The sequence below is a fragment of the Pygocentrus nattereri genome, chromosome 21 (genome assembly GCF_015220715.1).
Source record: "Pygocentrus nattereri isolate fPygNat1 chromosome 21, fPygNat1.pri, whole genome shotgun sequence".
NCBI lineage: Eukaryota > Metazoa > Chordata > Actinopteri > Characiformes > Serrasalmidae > Pygocentrus > Pygocentrus nattereri.
In genome coordinates, this window is record NC_051231.1 from 21,053,067 (window position 1) to 21,073,751 (window position 20,685).

Genomic DNA, 20,685 nt, shown 5'->3' on the forward strand with positions numbered 1-20,685 from the left:
AGATCTAATGATCCTAAAATAAAAATACATAAAAATAGAGATAACTACTATTTTGACCACTACTCTACATTTACTTTTCAAGTACGTTTCATCGTAATGTATATGTTTTATTTTGAATAGTAGTCTATTTCAAAAATAGTGTTGTACAAGTTTGTTCTTGCCTGCTGAAAGGAGCAATATTGGAGTGTTCAAGTTGCAGCTGTGTTTGGCAGGAGTCCAGGACTACCATCTAACTGTCTTCTCGGTGACCATTCCTTTATATGCCTACAATCTGACCATCTGTTTGTGTTGTTTGATGCTTCAGTGTGTTTGTGTTGTGGGGAGAGGATGGTATGGGGTTGGGGCAGAAGGTTGATGGGGAGTGTTAGTTGAATATAATTACAAAGATTTTATTTGTATCTAACTTTAGTTAACTTGTTACATAATCACATTAAACAGGTAATTCATTTAGCTATTTCTACGCTTAAATAAATAATAAAAAGAAAAACTACATTGTCAGTTAAAAGCAATACAACATTTTATTTATAGAATGTACACTCATATTTTTTTTTATACAGTGAGCAGTCTGTCAATTATAACCAAAAAGATTCATTACTCTTTTGAAAGTCTTTCCATTTAAAAACAAGTCTTTTTCTTTAGTTTGATTCTCAAACATGAAGCATCTGAGAATGTAAATCACATTAAGACACACATCAAATACTCCTTCACTCCTTTTTGGACAGAGACTGACTGAAAGTACGCAAAGACTTGCCTGAAGATTTCCGTGTTAAATTGTATACCTCATCACAAGAGAGATCACACTCTCTATGTCTGTAGATCACAGGTCTCCAAAACACTCCATTTGTTCCGAAGCAAGGGAAATTGATCTGACGCATGCGAGAAACTCTCTGTCAGACTGCTGAAGAGGGTAACACTGTCGTATTGTTAGTCAAAAACAAATCCAAAATTGCTCTTGTTCAATAGTCGCCACATATGAAATTTGTCTGACTCATTGAGTCGCAAAGTTGGGACGTTGTGTAAAACATAAATAAAAACAGAATACGATGATTTGCAAATCCTTTTCAACCTATATTCAATTGAATACACTACAAAGACAAAATATTTAATGTTCAAACAGATAAAGTTTATTGTTTTTTCCAAATATTCACTCTTTTTGAATTTGATTCCTGCAACAGAAGTTGGGACAGGGGCATGTTTACCACTGTGTTACATCACCTTTCCTTTTAACACTCAATAAGCGTTTGGGAACTGAAGACACTAATTGTTGAAGCTTTGTAGGTGGAATTCTTTCCCATTCTTGCTTGATGTACAACTTCAGTTGCTCGACAGTCCGGGGTCTCCGTTGTTGTATTGTGCACTTCATAATGTGCCACACATTTTCAATGGGCGACAGGGCTGGACTGCAGGCAGGCCAGTCTACTACCCGCACTATTTTACTACAAAGCCACGCTGTTGTAATACGTGCAGAATGTAGTTTGGTATTGTCTTGCTGAAATAAGCAGGGACATCCATGAAAAAGAAGTTGCTTGGATGGCAGCATATGTTGCTCCAAAACCTGTATGTACCTTTCATATTTCACATACCTTATTTATGTTTTACACAATGTCCCAACTTCAATGGAATTGGGGTTGTATGTAGGATGAATTCATCAGTCAGAATAGCTTTGTATTGAATCGCATTGCCAGAATGGACCCAAACAATGTCAGTTAAATGCCCTCCATATTATGACAGAGCCACTAGACCTCCTCACTGTAGCAGTCCAGCATTCAGGCCTGTACTATTGCTACACATACACTCACCTACTTGTGGGGAACATGTCGAAGGCTGACTTATCTGACCACATCATGTTTTCCACATCTGTGTAAGACCAGTGCCTGGTTTTTACACTTTGAACTCTAAAATATGCATTCATCTTTGTAGTGAGGAGTTTACACACTGCAACCTACTATATATAATACTACTATTATATATACTATTATTAATATACTAATATCCCTCTCTTTGTAGTTATGTTAGTTTGATCATATCCTGCATTGACATTCTCACCTGAAGAACATCATTATAGTGCTTTTAGCCACATTTCCCAACCATACTTACTGATTTAGATGCAAATTAAGATGGCACCCCAGTATCAGTTCTATTCAAACACTGGCCAGTCGAGCAGTCTTAGTGACTGAAGCTCCTGCCATCCATGCCCTGATAATGAATCCTCTTTCAAAGTCACTCAGACGTTTCTCTCTTGCCATTTTGATCCAAAATCAAAGTCAACTGGGCCTGCTCTGCATTTTTATATATGCCGCAGAGCTTGGTAGAATGTTAATTGCTCTATTTTCTCATGGAGTACGCCTGTTTTGGAAGCACTCGTGTTTCTCTGCTCATTAATTCGCTTTTCTCCTTTAAACTGTCACCCATCTATAGTTGCATAAGTTGTATTGAGTTCCAGTGGATAGCAAAAAGGCTGCCTTTATATAATCAAATAATATTTTACACTTCTCAGTAGCTCCGACAAGTGTTTTATCTAATTAATCACAACTTAACTGAATAATTGCTGCAAGAATGCTCTGAAGATTGAAGAGGTATTTACATCAGCTCTCTCTAGACTTGCTCTTCGGTTGATAAGCTAGCAAGTCCTTTTGATTTTGTTTGTGACTCACATCTTTTAGCATTTTCTCCTAACAGAAAGATAAACATACTATAAACAAAATAAGTTCTGTTACAGTTTAATGAAATTAAACTCTTATTGTATAAAAATACTTACTTTTAATAATAACTTTAAATATTTCTATGTGCACAGCATGTATGTACGACACTGGTGAAAGAAAATGAAATAAAAAGGCTGTAGGGCAAATTAAAAGAAGGCATTGTTTTTCTCCTATGAGGATTTTCAGCATCCAACCATGTTGTGATGTGCCATCTGGCAATTTCGAAGGTGAAAAAAGAGAAAAGAGAATGTTTCAGTCCTTTAATGATGTTAATGATGTCTGACAAACTTATAAACAAATAAGCAATGCTTGTAGCAACTCACTGGATCCTTTATTTCCTTTGCAATCCTATAGCTCTATTTTGTCATAGATGCTCGACCTTTAGAATAATAAAAGATATCAAAATCGTGGAAGGTTGCCGAGCACACCAAACTATGATTGAATTACAGTGTAATTAGAAATAGATCTTTGAACAAATACCTTTGAGTTGATGTTCCCCTTGGTCTCTGAAAGAGCCGTCTGATGTTCTGTGGACCCCCAGCATAAAAAAGACATGAAACATGACTGTTCTTTGGGCCACATTTTTGTGCTATTGATCAACAGCACTAGAAATTACTCTTATGACTTACCCTTTGCTGCTTGCAGAAGAGGAGGGCAGCGATGAGCATCAGTGCTAAGCACGCAGATGTGATTATGAGTGCTGTGTTTATGGAGCTGCTAGTGAGCTGGAAGTCTTTCTCCAAGGGTCTCTCTACATGATCTCTGGAAATCTGAGCCTTCATGTCTTCAGTGTCCTTTTGACATTTGGAATCTAAAAAAAACAAGACCAACATGTAAAAGATTGACTTAAAGCACTTCACACTGTATTGTGTGTTTGATGATTTAAACATGCACTAACTCCAAACATAACGTGTAGAATTTCAGTGTTTCATTGGATCTTAATGCCTTTCCTTGTGGCTCTCAAATGTACAGTAAATCTGCATGTGAAGTGTACATTACTTGTGCAGATTTGTACTGTGCAAAATGAACTGCATATGCTCAAAAACTTAACAGATGATCTGGTTGATTCTCAATAGTGTTAGGGTTAGGATTAGAACCAAGTTTATGGATAGGATTAGGATTGTATTACAGTTTGAGGTTAAGGTTATGGTTAGAAAAAAAACATTTACTCAATTTTGATGCATCTGTACCAGACATCACTTCATGTGAGTCCGTTTGAGAGCCGAGTTGTGAGTTTTTGGTAAAGAATTTCAGTCTTGTTATTGGCTGCTAATGTCAGGTTCAACATGACTTTAAATAGCAAACCAGTCCTTAAAATAAAGGCACAAAATAAGTTGAAATGCTCAGTTAGTCTGTAATTTGTAAGTATACTAGCTATCTAATAAATGTAATGGCTACTCAAGTTTTTCCAGCTGGAATATTTTAAAGGAATAAGAAATGGAAATTTTGTTTAGATTAGCAGGCAACCTTGACTAGTTTTGCCTTTTCCTTTTTAACACTCCATTTAATGTGTGTAGTACTTCTGTCCTTGAAAAGGTTTTTTTTATAATGAAAGGCTCATTAATTGAAGTTCAAATCTGTCACTGCTGTGAGGAAAACAGCATTACAGTAATTACTGCTGTCTGCCTTTCTTCAGTTAAGTGTGACGCTGAGCTAAGCTGTGAGTCAAGTAAGAGATATTGACCTAAGACCTGAGGCTCTGATTTGTACTTTCCTGAATGAAATGTTAGTATTTTTGTTCTGTGACTCACAGAGTTTGTACAGATTTGTGATTGGTCAAATCTTTGACTTTTGGAGTTTGTCATTTTATCTTAGACCAAAGGAAGAATACAACCTTACAAGTTCAGTTGGATGCTGAATATAGAACAAAGTTTAGTTCCACTATAGTTCGAAGGAACTCAGTACTTACTACTTTTTTGACCTGCTACTTTTGTACTTTTACTCAAGTTGTTTTTTCGGTGCTTTTACTGGAATCATTATTTGGTTTGAAGTAACAATACTTTTACTTGAGTAGGGTGTTAGGCTACTCTACTCACCTCTGGTTTGAATGAATAGTGTGTTAATATTTCTCATTGTAAAATGTAAAAAGCTTGAAAAAAGTTTACTAGTCAAGCACTCAGTGGGGTTTAACAAATGAAGACACAGTAAGTTTCACCTTTGCAGTCTGTTGCCTCACTGAATGCTTTAATTACATTCTCTGGCAAAGAAGCAGCCATGTGAAGATGAGTTTGGATATGCGTAGGAGTGCTGACATCAACAGACTGTTCAGCAGGAGTGCTTATATACTCTGAAATATCCTCCATTATTTTCAAGGATGGTGCAGCTGTGACTTCCGCATGAAGTGTTTGGAAAGGGTTGTACACTGTTGCTCGAGGAGTGATCTGCACGCCTTTCTTATGAATTCCTGCAGAGTCAGATGTGGCTGTGGTAATCCAACTCTGGAGAAGTTTTGAGAAGAAATCTGACAGTATTCCTTGGTCTTTGGTATCTAAAGACCTCTTGGCAAGTAAAAGTGCTGTGCTCCTGTGTGAATTGAGTGGTGTGATGCTTCTTTGAGAGGGTTGAGAAGTTGCTGAGTGGAGAACAAGAAGAGTTTTTTTTTGAGGTATCCTTGCTAATTTGGTTGAGGATGTAATGGATGAAGAAAGAACTGATGATGGTGAACTCTCCACTTTTCCATCCGTCAAATCTAGGGTGGTGGAAAAGATGAGGTTGGGAAAATTCCCAGCTGTTGTACCATAAGATTCAGAATCTGGTGAAACTGGTGAAGACTGGGCTTGTATAATTTTAGTTGCCTTTTGTTTGACACCAGGTTCAGATGCTCTAGATCCTACATTCTTGTAGCTGAAGACAGGTTCCTGGTATGGCCTGGTTGGTGATATGGTTGTTGGTGCACTTAGAGAAAATCTGGTCAGTGGTAATGCCTTTAAAAGTGTAGAACTCATTTTTGTGCAAGAGCATTTGCACTCTGGGGTCCCTAGGGATAAAGAAAGACAGAGTTACATCTATGTTCTTTGTGTACACAAAATAAAGTCTGAACAAGGAGTAACAAATGTGTCATATTATCAACAAAATGTATTGTTGCTGTTGGATCAAAACCTAGCATTAGATGTCTGCATGAGACCATTTTTTTAGTCCCGCTCCCATGTGCTCCCACAAGATTTCATCCTACTCCTGCCAACTCCCACAGAAAATCTGCATCATTTGTCCTGCTTCTGCCCACAATCCAAGCATTTTATCCTGCTCTCGCCCACAGACCGGAATAGCCTTCCATCAGCATTAGTAATGAATTCAAATGACTACCACATGTCATGACTTGCCATTAGTTAGCTTATTGTTATGTAATTGACTTTATTAGTGACTTTCTACAGCTCTGTCTGAATGTCTGATGTCTGTGTCTGAATGTTAGTACAGTTTAAAAGAGTCCAATTTGCATGTTTATGTGATTGGCTGCTTCACTACTATTTAGAATGAATTTATTCAGTATAGTTATTATGCTAGTAGACACTTTTTATATATTAAGAGAGTGTTATTATTCTATTTAAGCTATTCATTAATTTGTGGGAAATTTATTAAAAGCAAGGGAAAACAAAGACCTCTGTTCATGATAGTAGTATGTTAACACTAAGCTAGTGGTGATTTCCATGTTTATGGTTTATGTTCAAGATCATAGGTGGACATTTAAAGCTTGTGAAAGACATCCCATGTTTTATATGAAGCTTTAGAATACATATTTTTCATATTTTTGTAGTTTTACAATGACTTTGGCATAGAGCTGCTGCCACTGTTTTCCTTTTTCAAGAACTGACTGAAACCTGATGAGACTACAGTTGATAATCATAGTCAGTGATGCATCTAGGACTAGATAGATGCCAAGAGTGATGTTTTTCTCACAACATGGGTCACACTGATTGTAAATAAAAAAAAATGATTGGTTGATTTCATTGTCAGTTCCAAATAATACTACTGGCTAATTTGAGATGTTAGGCCTTCTGTCCAGCTCCTGAAGTCCTCACTAATAGGAAAGCTCATTAGGCTGTACCGACCACAAGGGTAAAAATTCCTGATTGTATCACGTTCCTTAGGGTGGTTCAGAAAATTTAACTCCTTTGTTTCCAACCCAAACCGAATAAGAGTAGTATTGCAATATTTGCAGAGCTTATATACAACAAACATGACGATTATTTCAATTGACAGACACTGTCATATTTTTAATTTTAATATAAATCATTAGGTCTTCTCCAATGGCTCATACAGTATAGCTAGGATTTTCAAATCCCTTTCAAAGAACTTTCAAGACTTTGTCCTGACATCAATGATGTCCTAGTTTCAGAATAAAATGTTTTTTATGTATTCTGATGTGTTATTTTTCATTCATTGCACATTCTTTTAAGTAAGCTCATATTTTTGTAATCAGGATGTTCTGATTTATGCTTTTTCTAGTTTTACCTGACATTTGGGTGAGATGTGCAGTGGTTGATTCTTGGGAGTCCTCTACATACTCATCCTCACAGTTCCATTCCACAGGTTTGTCATTCTTAGTCACCAGATTCTGGTACATTTGAATGACCTCCTCTGCTTTTTCCAGTCCCACCCTGGGTGAAGTCTTGTAGAGCTTTGCAAACTTCACTGGATTGTCCTGAACAGAGTCACATCAGGAAAATTTCATTGTAATTGATGGTATACTGCTTAAATTAGAATGCTTAGACCCCATTAAAAGCAAGTGAACATGGTATCCTGAGGCATTGAAGGCTCCAGTCTTATCTAAGGCTTAATCTATCTGTAATTTAATTTCTTTTCCAATTTATTTTGCTGTGTTCTTGAAGGCTCCCTAGCCTTATGCTGTATCCTAGGAGGCATAGCCGTAAGTCAAAATCTCCGGTTAATACAAATCACATTGCTGCCATTGAGGTCCATGATCTTAAATTAACTCACCGATGTCAGCTATCTTGGCTAAATATTCCATGAACTCGTGACTTTTTCCTTGGATGCTGATAAGGCTTTGAATTTAGGAAATTAAAGGATTAAAGGGCCCACTAGGTATCACAGCAAATGTTTTGTGTTTGCTAGTTGTCATTTAGGTTTAAGTAAAATTTTCCCAAATAAGCAGCATCCATGATGAATAATTAAGAGATTGACAGATTAGAAAAGACTATTTATATTAATGGTAGATATGTCATAGGGACGCTGAGAGGAACACTGTAGTAAGGGACCAAATACTACAGAACAAAGGTAGAAGCTGTGAGACCAATGCCTGTAGCATCAGTCATCACAGCTGCTGTAACTGACCATGTGTTATGGATAACAGGGCACTCCCAAAACATCTGTAATGCATTAACAACAGTTCCAGTATTATGTACAGTACATTGCAGTATGTATCTGCAGATGTTTAGATTAGAATGGGTTCACAAGATATAGTCTGGACCCCTTTGTATCGGTGAGATATGCTGAGTATGTCTGCACCTTGAATATAGATCACATATTTTAGAGGTTTTTGAAGAAATTATTTACTTCTAAAATTATAAGACTGAAAATTGTAATGGCTAAGGGTCAGTATGACAGACTGGATTGTTGGAAATGGGAAAAGTATTTCTACAGAAAATTCTGTGTATTTTACCTCAGTCTCCTCATTGATTGGAGGGATGCATCTCTGAGAGTAGATGTTATAGATTAGGTTCTTCAGGGAGCTAACGTAGTTATAGTTGTCAGAATCTCTTTCATATCTGAAGTGTGTGTTCAGAAGGTCCAGCATGTGAGGGAATGCTGCTTTAATGTAGCAGATGTCACTCTGAAAAAAGTGGAGGCAACAACATGCTTGAGATTAAAGTTTTCCCTCGAGCTTCATTGACAGTAAGATCCAACAGGCATTAAAATAAGTGATGTATTCGGTTTACTTGATTGTAGTAAAGGTGTGCTCAAACTCATAACAATTAAACATATCACATCAACACAATGTCCTTTAGTGCAGCAGTTCACAAAGGCACTCTTGGTGGAAAAATCTTGTTGCACTTTAACATATTTATGTTCATTTGTTTTTATTATTTGTTCTTAATGCATCTATTAAACTATGATGTGAATGCAAGACCCCTGTTATACCTAGGATGACATGTAATACCATATTCTGAAGAACAGCTATCCATTTGAAAAATACCATACAAAAGCATAGGTGAGAAAAGAGACTAAACTAAGCAATAAGATGATACATAGGTATTTATTGTAGTCAAACAAGATCATGTTGAAAGTGCTTTCAGTCATGTCCTCAAATTCCCCTAACAACATCATCTGTGAATTTCGGCAGCAACTGGACAAATATTTCTTGAGATTCACCCTGTTTACTATTTTTGTACCATAATAACTTCTGTGCATAAGGCTACATGACACCTTCATAAGCTTTTCATGACAACTGACATAACCCTGCATAAATGTTTATAAACGCTTATTCCAAAGGAGTCATCTGTCAGAAAGGCTGTTTTAGCTAACTGTGATCAAAAATGTAACTTTAATAGTGAATGATGAGTATTGAATATTGAAATAAGCATTTATGAACATTTATGTAGGATTATGCCTGTTATCATGACAAACCTTTGGAGGTATTATGTAGCCTTATGAGCAGTATCCTATTGTGAAGTGTTAACCTGAATTATGTACGTGCGTCACACCTATATTATTTTATTTGCCTTCTTGGTGGCTGTAGCATAGTTCTAATTTTAAGCAAAATCTAGCCAGGCTAAATCACAGCCTCCACACAGTGAGATTAGTTGTGATGTTAAGTTAAAGCTAAGCCTTTGTAAGCAAACAATGAGAGAACATATATTGTATATAAATTTATCATTTATCAACAACATGCTACTGGTGTCTGACAAAAAATACATTTTAATTTTATCCTGCTGATATTTGCTCTTTTATATATATACAACTCCAATTCCAGTGAAGTTGGGATGTTGTGTAAAACATAAATAAAAACAGAATATGATGATTTGCAAATCCTTTTCAACCTATATTCAATTGAATACACTGCAAAGACTAGATATTTAATGTTCAAATGGATAAACTTTATTGGTTTTTGCAAATATTCACTCTTTTTGAATTTGATGCCTGCTACACATTCCAAAGAAGTTGGGACAGGGGCATGTTTACCACTGTGTTACATCACCTTTCCTTTTAACAACACTCAATAAGTGTTTGGGAACTGAGGACACTAATTGTTGAAGCTTTGTAGGTGGAATTCTTTCTCATTCTTGCTTGATGTACAACTTCAGTTGTTCAACAGTCCGGGGTCTCTGTTGTCGTATTGTGCGCTTCATAATGTGCCACACATTTTCAATGGGAGACAGGTCTGGACTGCAGGCAGGCCAGTCTAGTACCCGCACTCTTTTACTACGAAGCCACGCTGTTGTAACATGTGCAGAATGTGGCTTGGCATTGTCTTGCTGAAATAAGCAGGGATGTCCCTGAAAAAGACGTTGCTTGTATGGCAGCATATGTTGCTCCAAAACCTGTATGTACCTTTCAGCATTAATGGTGCCTTCACAGATGTGCAAGTTACCCATGCCAGGGGCAATAACACACCCCCAGCAGAGATGCTGGCTTTTGAACTTTGCGCTGGTAACAATCTGGACAGTCCTTTTCCTCTTTGGACCCGGAGGACAGAATATCCATGATTTCCACTTTGCGTCAGTCCATCTCAGATGAGCTCGGGCCCAGAGAAGCCGGCGGCGTTTCTGGGTGTTGTTGATATATGGCTTTCGCTTTGCATGGCAGAGTTTTAACTTGCACTTGTAGATGGAGCAATGAACTGTGTTCACTGACAATGGTTTTCTGAAGTGTTCCTGAGATCATGTGGTAATATCCCTTACAGAATGATGTTGGTTTTTAATGCAGTGCTGCCTGAGGGATCGAAGGTCACAGGCATTCAATGTTGGTTTTCTGCCTTGCCGCTTACTTGCAGAGATTTCTCCAGATTCTCTGAATCTTTTGATGATATTATGGACTGTAGATGATGAAATCCCTAAGTTCTTTGCAATTGCACATTGAGAAACGCTGTTCTTAAACTGTTGGACTATTTGCTCATGCAGTTGTTCACATCCTTGCTTGTGAATGACTGAACCTTTCAGGGATGCTGCCTTTATACCCAATCATGGCACTCACCTGTTTCCAATTAACTTCTTCACCTGTGGAATGTTCCAAATAGGTGTTTTTTGAGCATTCCTCAACTTTCCCAGTCTTTTGTTGCCCCTGTCCCAACTTCTTTGAACATTAAATATCTTGTCTTTGTAGTGTATTCAATTGAATATAGGTTGAAAAGGATTTGCAAATCATCGTATTCTGTTTTTATTTATGTTTTACACAACGTCCCAACTTCATTGGAATTGGGGTTGTGTGTATGTATATATGTATATATATATATATATATATATATATATATATATATATATATATATATATATATATAAAACTAATGGAGTTTTTCTTATGTTATAGATGTGTGTGATCAAACATTGAGCTTGCACAAATATTTAAAAAATTATTAAGCAAAAATCAAAATGTGCCATGCTCTTCTTTACCCCATAAGCCATATCTAGCAGTCAGTGATTTGACTTGGAAAGCCCTGTTTTTTATGTTTTCTTTATGCTAAACGTTTCCTTCGCATACTGCAAACATACATCAAGAGTCAAGAAAGTCTCTTTCACAACGTTGAGCCACTATAAAAGGTTTATTTGATTTAATTTAATTTGACATACTTTTAAAAGCTTCTGACTCCGCCAAAAAACCTTCTGTCAGAGTCAAAGACTGATGTTCATGATGCTAATAGGGACAATTAGTGTCTCTTGAGTGTGGTTTACCCAGTTATCTCCTTCGAGGAAAAGAAGAAAGGTGAACATGACATGCTTACCAAGCTCTGGCGTTCTGTGAAGTTATAGCTAATAGAGCAGCCATTTTGAAGTTGGTTCCCAATCTGAAAATGTTGGACAGTGAATAAATATGTATTTGTAACGCTGAAAGGAAATGCTATGCAAGTAACAAGTGCCCAAATACATCGAGCTCAGTGAATGTGACATGTTTTCTCGACAGTGATACTCTGTAACATTCCGTAAACTTACATTTTAATGACACCTTACTTAAACACGCCTGACTGCATATTATAGGTATGAAAATATTAATAGAAACAGTGTTACTCACCAGACGTCTTAAATTGAGGAGATGGTCCTTCGTCACAGAGTGCTTACATGGACCTGGCACAGCGCCATTGGCCAAATGCAAGCACAGGACAAGGAAGGAGCACAGATGCCTTATCTGTAATCAGACAATAAGTGCAAATAAGGTTAAGCATCGCAGCACAAATCATTGCAGTCTGACCTTTTACCATTTATAGTCACCACATTACAGGAACTACTAGCAGTGAATGGTGTAATAAGACAAAAAGAACATGATGTTAAGTCAGTATTGTTGCCTGGTTTTGATTTATGAAGAAAAAAAATGCATTTCTCTCACTGTAGTCTGGTTTTAACATATAGCAGTATTGCACTGAAATAAAAAAATCATTTAAGTTTAATTCTGAAGAACATCTAGCAGGATATAACCAGGCTTTCCAATGGTTTCCAATGTACATTGTGCACTATACACTGCTTTCTCTTGTGTAGAATTTATTTATCTCTCCCTATCAGGAAACACTTAAACACATAACACTTAAAACACTTTTAAAAAAAAAAATATTGTTTTGGAGGTAAAAACAGCATAAAAATGTCAATATCATCCTAGATTTTATAGAAAATAATTATACTGGTTTAGTGTCAATTTGCCTTAACACAGCAAAGTAATATTTGTGTTTCAAAATATTTGCTAGACAGGACCTGTGCTAGTTGAATAATCTTGTTTAAAATACTGCAAATCTGATAAATAGTTGCAACAGGAGGAATGTGTACAGTATTTAAAACAACAGGGAGTCTTTATAGCCTCAAATAAAAAAAACTTTTTCAACACAGGTGGTCAGTGTAAATAAACTTTATTTTAAAAAGTGTCCCAGTCCCAGTTTTTAAAAGTGGTTGAAATTTGCAGACCACACTCCTCTCTGGTTTCTCCAGTTATTTTAGCTCTTGGTTTTCTGACACTAGAGTGAACCAGCATCCGTAAACTCTTAGTGTGGGCTGAATAAAGTCTGAGCGATGAATGTCAGAGAATGGCCAAAAGCAGGAAAAGTAACTTTTGGGTGGTTTCTTCAGCAGATGATGTGGCAATCTTTGACTGTGCATTTCACAAATAAACTGGGAAATATATCAGTTTACATTCTATGTAAAAATATATGTTACATTATATGTAAATGTATTACATGTGTTTTGAAATATATTTATAATATATTGCAATATATTTCATTTTTATGTAATTTTAGCCATCTTAGCAGAAACTTTAGTAATAGGAGTAGAAGCATTACTAGTCATTAAAAGTAGATATAAAGTAGTTTTTTCAGAAAGATTATCTACATAAACTAGTCGTGCTATATATCAATACATCTTTAAGAAACTTCTTGTGATTTAGTCTAATTTAGTCCAGGTCTATATCCATTAGTTTCAAAATGCATGAAAATAAAGTAATAAATTGCTGGAACAATATGAGACAAGAATTGTCACTATTAATCATTCAGATTGTGCTGATTGTTCTATCTGGCACAAAGTGGTGTTCATAGTTTGACATAAAAAAAATGTTCAGAAGGAACATTCTGAAACATTTTTCATTTAAACCGCCTGTCAGCAGAGCAGAGGGGGAATAAACTGTTCTCGTTCAGACGGTTTGTAAGATTGTAGCGTTCATAATACTACATATAACTGCTTGAGCATCGCACAAATTTACAAACTGCCTTCCTGGTACACCTTTCTGTTCAAACCCCTGACAGAATAAGACTAAGTTTTGTGTATTAAAGCGCTTACCTTGGCTTTATGGGCTGGTGTGTTTGTGTTCATCTGGCTGACCTATGCGAATGGAAAGAAGTCCACATTTGGAAAGGCGTCCACATTGAGATTCATTGGAGTTCCTTTGCACTTCTTGTCTTGTCCCAAATAAACAGGAAGAGGTCACTCTTAGGATGCGCTCTGTGCAGCCAAAACTAAATGCAAGCCAGTTCTTTGGGACATCTGCGTTCTGGAGTTTCTGATGCGCGGTCAGTCAAAATGTAGCAACAGCACGTATGTGTGAAAATGTTTGTGCTCTCTGGTGCGCTAGTAAACTGAGCTAGGCTGAATCCCTCCTACTCTCTTCATAGGTCTCTTACAGGAAATCACTCCTTAGCTGCGCTGCAGACTGGACCACTTCCAAAGCTTGTCTGTGTATTTGCCACTGGGAATTAGCTCCCAAGTGACCAATAAAGAGAAAAAAGTAAACCATTTCAGCTGCTGTTTACAATTACAACAGCCGCTACTATGGTGGAGTTGGTTTTATATGCCATTGCATAGTAATTACTGTCTTTGTAAACTTAATATGATTCATATATATTCAATAATATAATAATATTATGACATTATTTTATAATGTTAAATAATTTCAGTTTAATTCAATTTTATTTAGATAGCACTTTTTACGAGACATTGTCCCAACACAGATTTACGAATGAGCAAGTGGCATGGAAAAACTCATACAAAGAGCATGAAGAAAAAGCACCCAAAGGGAATCCCATCTTCTTGGGGCTGCACTGGAAACATCAAAACAGTGATTACACATGTATAGTCTAAATCACAGGGCTAGTAGTGAATCACTATTGGAAATTCCTTGTTAATCTAAGGTTGAGCTTAATCTGGGTCTAGGAAACTGGCCCTCAGAGCTTTAGGTATGAAATGATATATGATATGATATATGATGTGATATCTGTCCAACTATTTTTCCAATAGTGGGGAATGGACATTTGGACAACACAGTTTTTTTAAACACAAAAAAAGATATTTCTCTTCGTTTAAAAGCTTAATAAAGATGGTTCTTCATGGGTTCTTTGCTAAAGACAATGGTTCTATATAGAACCATGAACTCTCAAAGAACCATTTTCATACTTAAATGGTTCTTTGCATGGTGAAATGGCTCTTCAAAAGGGTTCTTTTAGTGTTATGATGTCAAGCTTGTTCTTGACTATACTGAACCATAAATAACACATTCTCCATCAATCTGAAAAATGCTTACACCACGCAAAGAACCATTTAAGCACACAAATGGTTCTTTGAGTATTCTTCATTCTATATAAAGCCACTGGATTTACTAAAGAAGTTATATTTCATGTTTCAGGAGATATTTCCAAGGAGATAATCCAATTGAATAATGAGATGAAAGGTAAAGGAAATAGCCAAGACCTGACAGACCACCAAAACTGTCACTATCACATAAACAGTACTTAAAGCTTTCATCTTTGAGAGAGAGGAAAAAATCAAGTCATTTTGACCAGCCTTCCACTGTGAGAAGGCAACTCAATGTTATGTCAAATTGTCTAGAAAGCAGATAGAAAGAATATCTGTGATTCCAACAAAGAAGCTGTTGGTGTTGGAGTACAATAGACTGGTCCCCCCAGAGTTCAGACCTAAGTATCATAGAATTTGTTGGGGATTACTTGAAGCATGAGAGCAGAAGTTGCAAACACTTCTAAAACTGAACTTTGGAAGTGTAGAAAAAAAATCCCTACAGATTTCTTTAAAAACTGAAAGCAAAACCCAGAAAGAATGGAAGTTGTAATGAAAGCAGAGTTGGATATGTAGTTGATACGGCTTAAAATCAGAAAACGAATAGCTTAAACATAATGGCCATTTGACTGGAAATGAGATGCAAAAATTTGGTGTCTAACTTGCACAGCACTACATAATGTGTGTGTATATAAATAAGTAGGAGAGTAAAACATACATTATGATCATGTAAACACCCAAGTAATCAAAAATGATTAATCACACTTTTTGTGTAATTGGCTCTTATCGATTAAACGTGACAGCCCTACTTTGATCATATTTTACACTCCTGTAGTCTTGTGTTTTTGAACAAGAGGAAAAAGGAATTGCTTCATGACAAATTAATCATGTGTCCAAGATGTACGTCATTTGCCACTTAGAATATCATTGTAAGCATAAGGGGGGCGAGCACCACGTTTATGTTTATAGATTACAAGTTTCCAGCACATGGGTTTGATCTATTATCGAATTATACAGTCTCTGAACACAGGCTCTGTCTCCACTAACTGTCATTATTCTGTAGAAATGTGGAATTGTGCCCATTGCACCAATTTGGCAGTCAGAATGTGGTCATTCTTGCAGCAAGCAGTTCCAGTTGAAATAAAAAGTAGCCCCAGTAGTGCTACATATTATAAGGTATAGAAGGCAAACTGGCTCTTTATGGTTAATTATTTTTACATTGTCAAGCGAAGGCTGCTCAGAACATTCTGCTTTGAGCTGAAAAAAAATATGATTCGTTTTCTATTCAATTTCTCCACCCTAAACTAGTTTTAAACTACAAATAAACATAGCATGATGCTGCAGCAGGACATATGACAAAAAATTCTATGTGAGCGTATCTCACACATTTTATGCCTATTCATACCGTCAACAAATAACAATAAAATGCATATCTGGTGCTGAAAATGGATACATTAGATGGACATAGAGACCCGAGATTACAGCATGCACATGATTCATTTGGTGAACGTAAAAGACCCTTATTGGCTCTGTCCAGCCATATTAGATTATATCAGAATACTTTTAGACTATATTTTATGATAGCTGTGTTCTTTTCTCTGTCTGCAGCTGGTCTGCACATACCAAAAATCTCAAAAGAAGAGTGGGATTAGCTCTTCTTGCCCATATAATCTACTAATTTCTACTAATTAGTATCAGTGCATTCATATTTGCACTAGTAATCAAATTAGTAAGGGGTAATGTTTGTGACGCCAAAGGACAGAATCAGACCTTATTGTCAAAATAGACAGAGCTTGTCAAGCCTATGGTTATGTTTCAAAATGAGTGGATAATAACCACATGATCCCAGCACATGTTTTACATGTAGACAAAAATGCAATGAGCAACTAGATTAAACGAGTAAATAAAAGAGTAAATAGAGCTGTCCTGAATGCAGGTTTCTGGAAAGCATTATAAATTGCAAAAGTCAACCTTATTTTCATTTTGTTGAAAATGTTTAACCATATGTTAGAGGAAGGACCAGATTAATTTACAAGCCCAATTCCAATGAAGTTGGGACGTTGTGTAAAACATAAATAAAAGCAGAATATGATGATTTGCAAATTCTTTTCAACCTATATTAAGTTGAATACACTACAAAGACAAGATATTTAATGTTCAAACGGATAAACTTTATTGTTTTTTGCAAATATTCACTCTTTTTGAATTTGATTCCTGCAACACATTCCAAAGAAGTTGGGACAGGGGCATGTTTACCACTGTGTTACATCACCTTTCCTTTTAACAACACTCAATAAGTGTTTGGGAACTGAGGACACTAATTGTTGAAGCTTTGTAGGTGGAATTCTTTCTCATTCTTGCTTGATGTACAACTTCAGTTGCTCAACAGTCCGGGGTCTCCATTGTCGTAATTTGCGCTTCATAATGCACCACACATTTTCAATGGGAGGCATTGCCAGGCAGGCCAGTCTAGTACCTGCACTATTTTGCTACGAAGCCACGCTGTTGTAACACGTGCAGAATGTGGCTTGGCGTTGTCTTGCTGAAATAAGCAGGGATGTCCCTGAAAAAGACGTTGCTTGTATGGCAGCATATGTTGCTCCAAAACCTGTATGTACCTTTCAGCATTAATGGTGCCTTCACAGATGTGCAACTTACCCATGCCATGGGCACTAACACACCCCCATACCATCAGAGATGCTGGCTTTTGAACTTTGCGCTGATAACAATCCGAACAGTCCTTTTCCTCTTTGGCCCGGAGGACACAACGTCCATGATTTCCAGAAACAATTTGAAATGTGGACTCGTCAGACCACAGGACACTTTTCCAATTTGCGTCAGTTCATCTCAGATGAGCTCGGGCCCAGAGAAGCCGGCGGCGTTTCTGGGTGTTGTTGATATATGGTTTTCGCTTTGCATGGCAGAGTTTTAACTTGCACTTGTAGATGGAACGACGAACTGTGTTCACTGACAATGGTTTTCTGAAGTGTTCCTGAGATCATTTGGTAATATCCGTTACAGAATGATGTCGTTTTTAATGCAGAGCCGCCTGAGGGGTCGAAGGTTACGGTCATTCAATGTTGGTTTTCTGCCTTGCCGCTTACTTGCAGAGATTTCTCCAGATTCTCTGAATATTTTGATGATATTATGGACTGTAGATGATGAAATCCCTAAATTCCTTGCAATTGCACATTGAGAAACATTGTTCTTAAACTGTTGGAATATTTGCTTGTGTAGTTGTTCACAAAGTGGTGAACCTCGCCCCATCCTTGCTTGTGAACGACTGAGCCTTTCAGGGATGCTCCCTTTATAGCCAATCATGACACTCATCTGTTTCCAATTAACCTGTTCACCTGTGGAATGTTCCAAACAGGTGTTTTTTGAGCATTCCTCAACTTTCCCAGTTTTTTCTTGACCCTGTCCCAACTTCTTTGGAACGTGTTGCAGACTTCCTTTATTGTTTATAGCTGTTCATGGCAATGAATGTGAGGATAAAGGAAAAGACATGAAGCAATGAGGGTAAAGTACAAAATGTTAACTTTAATTGGAGTATTTACTTCGATTTTGTGTGACCCATAAAGAAATCACAATTCTTCTTTTATACCTACTTACCCATTTCAGTAGACTGTATGCAGTTTGAGAGTTGGTGGCTCAATTGTAACCTGGCCAGTATTGTGTCATTGCATCATTAGTTCTTGCATAAGAAAGCTACCAAAAGGTGACATTTGCATTCACAAATGTGACATTTGCATCTGAAGCCTGTTGAATGTTGTCTTTCAACATGAGAACCAAAGACTTATCAATACCTGCAAAGGAGGGTAAATCAGGCCACAGTTTAAAATTATAATTCTAAAGAGTCACAGAAACACAGCAAAATACAGCAATATTAACTGGTACATTGTTGACCCCTTAAAAGGCGATCCAACCGTGGGTCTAAAGTTTTATTACACACTTGTAATATATGGATTGTAAGACATTCTTAAATTATATATAATAAAAAAATAGCTCCACCAGTTTGCATTGAAGTTCCTGTAATAATTGAATAAGCCTAAGTGCATAATAACCTATGATTTTATGGGATAAAGAAATAAAAATGACCACACAATGGTTTCTGAGATGAAGCAAAACTGGTGAACTACTGGCATCTTGGCAATAAACAGTTAACCAGCAAGCTTTTCAAAGATATGACACACATGTTACAGTTCTGATAGTAAAACAGTAAAATATTGGATGTGTGCAGACATATGAGCTCAACCGTCAATTCTGGATGCATTGAGATATTAAAATGTTCTTTGTGTGTACCATGGCTTGAAGCACTGATAGGCAGGGCTAGACATAAGCATAAATATGAAGTAAAAAAGTGTATGAATCATACCCTATGTAAGAACCCATTTTTGTATAAACCAAAATATGTGCCTTATTATATATGTCTGTCAAATATATGGTTGTTATTATATGCCCAAAATCTAAAAAGCTGACAAAACGACTGGAATATATAATAACGGACTGCAGAAAGCTCTATATTCTAAAGATGCAAAGTTCAATATTAACCACTCATTACAAGCCTACGTTCTAGCTTTGGCTCAGTGGAACTCTCAAAAGCCATTGCTGTCCATCATGTCCTTCACTATAGTTTTTAGAGGTGTAATGTAACATATTACATTTTGTTACATAGTACTTGAGCACATTTTTCCTGTGCAGTTCTTCAAGTGTAGAATTAAACCGCCATACTTTTATTTTTAGTTTTAATTACTTCTAACAAAGTACATTTACTTTTTTCTCACTCCTCTCTCTTTCACTCTCTCACACACACACACACACACACACACACACACACACACACACACACACACACACACTTTTATCTTTCTTTCTCACTCTCTCCTCTCTCTTTCTCTCTGCCTCTGTGTTTGTATGTGTATTTGTGAGAGAGGCTGTTTAGCTGTCTATCTGTTTAACTGTAAAATAATTTCTGTTTGCAATTAATACAGTTACCAGATTACCAAAACTGGATATGTTTATATGTATATATATGCTGTTGCTGCTAATGATTTTAATGGTAGGAATGCACTATACACTATATGTGTAATTGTGTATATATAATGTATATACACTTTACCTCTATTTTTTGCTCCCCTTTTTATTCTTACAGTAGATATGTCTACTGGAACTAATTACCTATTGCACCCTTATGCATACAAAAAAATTCTCAATTAAAACTCTTCTATTTATATAGGAACTTTTTTTAAATAAAATTAAACTAAATTAAGCTGACAGCATTTGTTGAACAATTACATTTATTTGTTTGTTAACGGTTAATTGGATAATCTCTATGTTAGATAGATTGAAGAACTCTATAGAGGATGTAGACAAAGGAGTGTGACAGACCACAATAAAGAGAAGAATACACCAATATGATCTCAGAAGGTTTACCACAATAAGACATGTATTGGTAAGCCTCAAGAACAGAAAAGCCACGTTACATTTTGTTTTGCTCTAGATTTTGTATCGTCAATGTCTTATGAGTTTTGAGTTGTGATTAATACAGAAATGCAGATGGAATACAGAGAGTGTGCAGGAAAAAAGCCAACATGGTGATATGAGTATGTATAGTTGCCAGTGGAACTGGAGATGATATGACTGTTAACAGCAACAGCAGGAGGAATTCTGAGGTTTACAAAATGCTCTTTAGATAATATAGATTGATTTGACAGGTTCAACCCAACACTGCAAAACTAAGTGGACAGTATGCCTTCTTGTATCAAAACATAAATGTGAACATACTGCCAAAACTACTAGGGAGCTTTTTTTAGGGTCAAAATGTGGAATGTTCT

The 20,685-nt window shown here is 36.5% G+C and overlaps 1 protein-coding gene across 2 annotated transcripts; it reads right to left on the reverse strand.

Annotated features, from left to right (window-relative positions):
• Window positions 1-1,552: 1,552 nt before the first annotated feature.
• On the reverse strand, window positions 1,553-13,939 carry csf1a (colony stimulating factor 1a (macrophage)). 2 transcript variants are annotated; one of them, XM_017694712.2, is made up of 10 exons: window positions 13,625-13,939; window positions 11,883-11,996; window positions 11,596-11,658; window positions 8,320-8,490; window positions 7,152-7,341; window positions 4,858-5,679; window positions 3,332-3,513; window positions 3,183-3,229; window positions 3,026-3,081; window positions 1,553-2,914 (listed from the first exon to the last, which is right to left on the reverse strand). In XM_017694712.2, exons 1-9 carry the CDS (start codon window positions 13,655-13,657, stop codon window positions 3,051-3,053), a joined length of 1,653 nt encoding a protein of 550 aa, XP_017550201.1. In that variant the 5' UTR covers window positions 13,658-13,939; the 3' UTR covers window positions 1,553-2,914; window positions 3,026-3,050. The 2 variants fall into 2 exon arrangements, with proteins under 2 accessions (XP_017550201.1, XP_017550202.1); XM_017694713.2 differs by lacking the exon at window positions 1,553-2,914 and having other exon boundaries at window positions 2,949-3,081.
• Window positions 13,940-20,685: the final 6,746 nt, after the last annotated feature.